General features: G+C 39.1%; 2 protein-coding genes across 2 annotated transcripts; both read right to left on the reverse strand.

Annotated features, from left to right (window-relative positions):
* Nucleotides 1,892-4,410, reverse strand: LOC109831440 (serine/threonine-protein phosphatase 7 long form homolog). The gene is made up of 9 exons (XM_020398762.1): nucleotides 4,300-4,410; nucleotides 4,116-4,204; nucleotides 3,537-4,039; nucleotides 3,233-3,457; nucleotides 3,067-3,154; nucleotides 2,560-2,982; nucleotides 2,432-2,492; nucleotides 2,070-2,305; nucleotides 1,892-1,909 (listed from the first exon to the last, which is right to left on the reverse strand). Exons 2-9 carry the CDS (start codon nucleotides 4,191-4,193, stop codon nucleotides 1,892-1,894), a joined length of 1,632 nt encoding a protein of 543 aa, XP_020254351.1. The 5' UTR covers nucleotides 4,194-4,204; nucleotides 4,300-4,410.
* LOC109831899 lies at nucleotides 4,116-5,736 on the reverse strand. The gene is made up of 2 exons (XM_020399373.1): nucleotides 4,243-5,736; nucleotides 4,116-4,148 (listed from the first exon to the last, which is right to left on the reverse strand). The coding sequence occupies exon 1, from the start codon at nucleotides 5,714-5,716 to the stop codon at nucleotides 4,310-4,312; it is 1,407 nt and encodes a 468-aa protein (XP_020254962.1). The 5' UTR covers nucleotides 5,717-5,736; the 3' UTR covers nucleotides 4,116-4,148; nucleotides 4,243-4,309.

Raw genomic sequence — 7,117 nt, forward strand, 5'->3', positions numbered from 1 at the left:
AAAGCTGAAGCTGGTGTGCAAGGTGCTGATGCTGGCAGTTTTTCTGCCTTTGAAGCTGGAGTAGTAGGTACAGACGTTGTTCCTTTTCCTAACCTCGAAGGAGCACCAGGTACCCTAGTCGTCGCCATCTCCAAGAAGCGGAATACCAACTATCGGGGAAAAAAACTAAAATTATCCTGACCAGCAGAGTAAATCAGAACCCTTAATAATGGAAAAGGGTAACTGATAATGCGTTTCTGACAAGAAACCTGACAAAAAATGGTAAACATTAGGCTAAGGTCAGAATAGCTAGTTGAAGAGGATAAAGTTTCCTAATTTTACATTGACGTAAACATCAGATGAATGGTCATGATGCAATTCTATAACCATAAGCCACTCTTGATCAGTCTTAAATCCTTCTTTCCTAGTTAACTCACTTTTTCAAACAAATTGAACTAATTTCTTTTTATTGTCACCGCAAAGATTTAAAATCAACATATATGGTTCGTCTACAGTGTAAAGAGAAGGCAATATTTCAAGTGCTAATGAAATGCATACTAAATTGCCCATGTTGACTCTAAACAAATTTATATCTAAAATCATATGAGTTTCAAATTATATATCTCAACATAAATGTACTAATTGCTCATTTTAATTAGACTCTATATTCATGAATTTTTCTTTATCTGTTAAAATTTTCTTGATTTCGTCTCTACTCTGGTATTCTCCAAGCTCAAATACTCTCAAATATCTAAAGAAATGGAAGGGGAAATTTGGATTAAAGTATATTCATTACTTGCTCATTCATATCCCTACATTTCTGCAGAACAATGAGAAATACAAGCTAGCAGCTCGGGATCAAAATAAGGAAACAAAAAAAAGATCAAATTCCGTATCTAGAAAGCTGATTTCATACAGAAACCCCCAAATTTCCCCTTAAAAAAAGGAACGCAACCAAATCGAGAAAGCAATGCTCCGAGATTGGATCAATCCCTAATATTTAGGGTTAGGGTTTTGGTAATTACCGCTTTACAAAAATTTCCTATTTCCTTCGCGAGCCAAGGGACGAAGATCGGAGAGAGCAGAGAGATTTCTTCAGATTTTTGAAATGTTACCGTTTGAGGAAATCCAAGGGTTTTGTTTCTCCAAATAGGAAAAGAGCGGCCTTTTTCAAAATTAAGTTAGATCTGGACCGTTCATTTGGGTCATCTTTTCGTTTTGGGATACAGACAAAATTGAACGTTACGGGCATTAATTCGAAAACATTGGTTAATTTATGACGCCTATGACCATATGCTGGGGTGTCCTTTTGCAATAAGCCCCCTAGACCTGTCGAAGTGCAAAAGCTGTTTGTGATCAGCTTTCTCAACTCGATATTATTTCGTGGGTGAAATGTTAAATTTTTGGAGAAATTTTTAAAACCAACCATTTTTAAAATTTAATGGGCAAAATCGACCTATACTGAAAAATATTAATAAAACAGACTATTTTCAAAAGAAAAGGGTCGGTTTTGCAGCGGAGGGTGTTTTACGAAGTGCACGGGACTAGCAGTCCCGTGCATTTCGTTGAGAAACGAAGTGCACGGGACTGTTAGTTCCGTGCACTTGGTGTTCAGCAGCGGCGGAGGGTGTTTTACGAAGTGCACGGGACTAGCAGTCCCGTGCATTTCGTTGAGAAACGAAGTGCACGGGACTGTTAGTTCCGTGCACTTGGTGTTCAGCATTTTGTGCACTTTTTGGCTGCATTTTAAGTATTTCCTGTGCATACATCAACACAAACTTCCTCTAACAAGTCACATACTCATTTCACCACTGCATTTCATGTAGTCCCTGTGCATACATCCACACAAACTCCCACTAACAAATTACATACTGATTTCACCGCATACTCATTTCAAATCAAACTAATCACATCACACCACAAACTCCCACTAACAAACAAATCCAACATAATAACAAATCCAACATAATAACACCACAAACTCCCACTAATCAAACAAATCAAACATATCACACGATATTATCGACTACAAATCCAAAAATCACATCCCTAAATAGTTTTGTAATGTATATAACCTGTAGTTTACATACATCCAAGAACTCTCCTCCTCCTTTGTCTTCGTCGTCCTCCATACCGCCCTTCGACGAGTTCGTGATCCGGTTGCGTTTGTGGTTGTGACGGTCCAGCTCCATCGTCGACACGTTGGGAAGGTCCAGCTTCATCGTCATTTCTGCATCGTCCTCAACTATGTCGCTGTTGTCGTGTATATACGAATGGCAATACCTCCCGTCCATCATGACGATCGTTGAAGCCTCTGCATTATAGCCTGATATATTGATACATGTTCATGTGCTTCGGGATTTCTATCTGCTGCGATAGATAGTTCAAAAACAAAATTTCATATTAAATTTGATATTACAGAATGTAAATTTGAGATTTAATTTTATCGTACCTGCTCGAGCCAATTCCAAGCCACGATTTACAAGAGTTTGAACTTCATCTATTGCTGATACCTGCAAATTTTTCAACACATAAAGTACCAATAAAAATAGACTTAAATCAAAATATGAAAATACTTACTAATTCTCTCTTATCTATACCCCGGGGCACATATCCTCTTTGCGACTCAACCGGTATTGTGGTCGAATGAAGTATCCATCTTTGGGTTATGTCCCAATACCAAGTGTAGTAATCTGATTCCCGAGGAGTTGGTTCAATTTGGTTGACAATACAAAAATGCCTATCATTCCATTTGTGTATAAAAGCTTGATGCACGATCATCCAGTTTATTTGTTGGCCTCCTTTCTTTGCCTTCCTCTCTATCTTTTCAACAAACTGCGGAACATGTTGTGCAAGACCATATTGTCGAAGCACGCGGTCCGGTACATGCATTTCTACTATCTCCAAACATATAAGAGGAACTCTAGCTCTCCATACAACTTGGTATTCTGTGCATATTGGGGGTAGCTGAGGTAGAAATTGGGTGTAGGACTCCCATTCCATCTACAATAATTTAATGCAGTTGCATATCAGAATTGGGTTTTCAGTATGTAGAAGAAAAAACGCATGTTTTTCGGTGAGAATTACCTGAAAAATCTTCATACGGTCAAGCTCATTCCGGTAGAAATCTAATTGTCTAGCCGGGGTCTCGTCATAGCATTTTTCGACATTCCATCTACAAAAAAATATTTATCATACATTTAGTACCACAATGATAACTACAATTATATTCGCTACACTAAAAATACAATACCTGCATCCCAGTGGAATTTGTCCATCTAATTGTAAATGCGTGCATAGTCTTGGCTTCAAATGAAGTCTCTCCCATGCCCATACTTGCAATAAGCTTAGACACCCTTTAAGCTCACTGTTTTGCATAAGTGCCACTTTTGACATCTCTCTATATAAATACGCCAAAACAGCACTACCCCACGATTTTGTACCACATACGTCCAAGTCCTCGAGGAGTGGTAACCACCTAGCATATTCACAATATTCCAATTTATTAAAATAAGCTAATTCAATGAAATACAGATTCATATTATAAATACACATACCTCGCATGCACTTTATCTTTACTTGAATCTGGAAATAATATAGTACCAATCATGTGCATAATGTATGCACGTGCATGTTGGTCAACCAAAATTTGTGGGGCATCAACAGGCAACGGTACTGAGAAGGTCTCTCTCAACCACTTCAACTTAATAGTTCCTCTAGGCATAGTCTCTGGAGCTACACCTAACAACTCCTCACATCTTCGAGGCCATACATCACTATCAGTGCCGGTAATGCACGGACCATCTATACGGAGACCGAGTATCACGGATACATCTTGTAGAGTAATGGTAGCCTCACCCATTCGGAAGTGGAAAGTATTGGTCTCAGGTCTCCATCTATCCATCAACGCAATCAGTAGGGGCCAATCGAGCTTTATCCAACGAAGCTTTGAACAAGTCAAGAAGCCGGCCCGTCCCACAGCTGCTATGATACGCTCATCCTCTAACCGCCAACGGCTATGGCTGAGGCTATGATCAACCATAACGATACTCGGACCTCTCTGTATAGACAATGATAGTATAAGAATGCAATATTATGTAAATGCAAATATTACAATTATAAAGTAACTGAATTACCTCTGTACAGGATATAATATGTGAACGATGCTGAGCCTGGTCATATAAGACCTCATCACTAACCGGCCCAGGATCCATGGTGTACAAACCTGCACATATAATTATACACATGTTAATAATCAATCATATAGTAATTCAGTTTCTTTATTAAAGTATATAAAAATAAAAAAATGATATAAATTACCAATTAGTTGCTATCTATTGTGTCTAGATGGACAACGAGGTCGAGTATGTCCCGGTTGTTTGCAAAGACTACATTTTTTGTGCTTGACCACTCCTTCTCGCCCTTGATCCATGGTTCCCCTAATTCGCACAGATCGTGGTCGACCTGCTTGTCTCCGGTACTGAGGTGGAACTATATGTGGTCCATTATATTCAGGCCAATACCGACTATCATCAGGTGGATGAAAACTCTCACTATATGTCTTTTGATAGTGAGCTGTTGAATACCAAGGCGAGCAATACCGATTTCTGGGAATTCTAGCACCTCCCGGCTGATTAGAAGAAGCCGCAAGCACATGTGCACAGGGTATTTTTTGGAGTTGTGGTATGTTACATGTGCAAGTGCAATCAACATCAAATAGTTTAACGGTGTAGATACCGTCACAATCTTGTACCTGCCATTCGTTGTCGTTGAATACAGTAATTTGACATGATCTTGCTGCCTCAATTCTTCTATGCAAAATGGACTCATTTTTTGGTGTGTAACGTGTTGTCCAGTCTATGCCATCACCACGCCTTTTGTTGAAGTATGCGTTTAGTCTATAGAATGTTCTCGCAACCAAAGATTGTATTGGCATAGCTCGTGCTCCTTTAAGAACGCCGTTAAAGCTCTCGGAGCAATTAGTCGTCATCATGCAAAACCGCACACCCTCATCCTTACATAATGCCCACCGATGCTCGAATTGAGGCTTCAAGTTATTTTCAATCCAATTATGTGCATCTAATGACAAAGACTTGATTTTCTCCCTGCAATGTTCATACACTAATGTGTCGGTCGCACACCCGGCTTGCCACAAAAGATTTTGCAAATTAATCTCACCGTGTTTTTTCTTGAAATTATCTCTTATATGCCTTAAACAATATCGATGGTGATGTGGTGCACTAAAACCCTCATGTAACGCCCTTATAATTCCTTTCATCCTATCCGAAATAAAGGTAATTATTCTTGGCGCACGGACACTTGGAATCCACTTGTATATAAGTTCAAAAAACCACTTCCAACTAGACGTATCCTCCACCTCCACGACTGCAAATGCTAGAGGAAATAACCCGCCATTTGCATCTACACCGGTCGCTACAAGAAGCACGCCTTTGTACTTTCCATATAAATGTGTACCATCAATGCTCAATAGCGGACGACAAAAAGTGAAGCCCTTAATAGCAGGACCAAATGCCCAAAACACGCGAGTGAACCTCTCCATACCCGGTGCAATCTCTTCGGATAATATTTCGTATTCAGTACCCGGATTATTTCGTTTGATAGCTTCAAGATACTGTGGAAGTAATTCATATGATTTTTCCCAATCTCCAAAAATTTTAGACAACGCTTTCCTCCTTGCATCATATGCCTTATATTTAGATATCTTAATCCCCCGCATGTCATATACCCTCTGAAATATCTGACCTGCATTCAGATCAAGTTCAGCTCTAACTTCAGGCATAATTAGCTTACATATATAAGAAGAAGATGCAGAATAATCATCGACATCCACCGACGGGTTGCAACATGTGTGAAGTCCGCAATATCTACATATTACAAATTGCCCATTTGATGATTTTCTCACAGCGGCATTTAGCAACCAAGGACATTTTTTATTTCTCTCATCTTGCTCATTTGCGTTCTCTACTTCATTCTTATCGTTAAAGAAGCATTTCACATTGTAGTTTGTTGCATTAGTTTTTACCGGCTTGAATTTGACCCGATTCTTGATGGACCATTCTCGGATTGCAAAGATCAGTGCCTCCTTGCTCTCGAATAGATCCCCTTTTTTAAAAGTGAAGTCCTCAGGTCGTTGTAAATTTGGCCCAACATCAACAAATCCAGCTTGAGAAGTATTTATCCAATCCTCATTATGAAACTCGTCGGGCAACGGATCTTCAGCTTCCACATAATCATTGTTAACGTTAAATTGCTCCATCCAACGGGCGTCATCATCGATTCCAGCTGCCACATGCATGCTATCAATTTGCACGCCATCTTCTTCAAAATGATCTGAATCATCATCTGCTTCATCTTCTATAATTGCTCCGACTGGTGGGTAACCCGTAACATGACCTGAAGCGTCGTTAAATATATTAGTTGACGTCCCACCGATAGAATACTCACTTAAATGTTGTGGTTGAGACCATGGCTCTTGACTTGGAGATGTCATAAAACCAATCGACTCGTTGTCTAAGTCAAGCATCCGAGAAAACTCTCCTTGAGGTCGTGAAACTTGGGCAAATTCCTGAATCGGATACTTCTCAATAAACAACTCAATTGACGCTTGCTTCTCGACTAATTGTTTCATGTCATTCAATTCCTCATCTTCGGTAATCTCCACGGCAATAGTTCTACTCTCATTTATCGGACAGTTGAAGAACACCCTAATTGTATATTCTTCTTTCTTAATTTTAGTAACTCTGTGTATTTCCCTAGTCATTCCATCAAAATTACACGACTTAGATAGCATGAACATTTTCCGAGAACCTCCATCATACACCGGCAAATTATTCACTCCGACGCCGAGGCTCCCATTAAAGAAACAAATAATGGATATGGAGTTCGTCATCGAAACTGAAAATACACAGTCCATCATATGCAAATAATCTATTAATATCTGAATAAATCAACATCAAATTTATTACCTTAATCAATCTCAAATAATGGCTACACCCTTAATTATTATTCATCATTTGTAAATAATTGCTAAACCCTAACCCCCAAACCACATTATTCATCCTATTGCACAAAATAAAAACTAATCCTACCCAATTCTAGCAAAATTAACAGCCAAAAC

The sequence above is a fragment of the Asparagus officinalis genome, chromosome 2 (genome assembly GCF_001876935.1).
Source record: "Asparagus officinalis chromosome 2, Aspof.V1, whole genome shotgun sequence".
Classification (NCBI taxonomy): Eukaryota; Viridiplantae; Streptophyta; class Magnoliopsida; order Asparagales; family Asparagaceae; genus Asparagus; species Asparagus officinalis.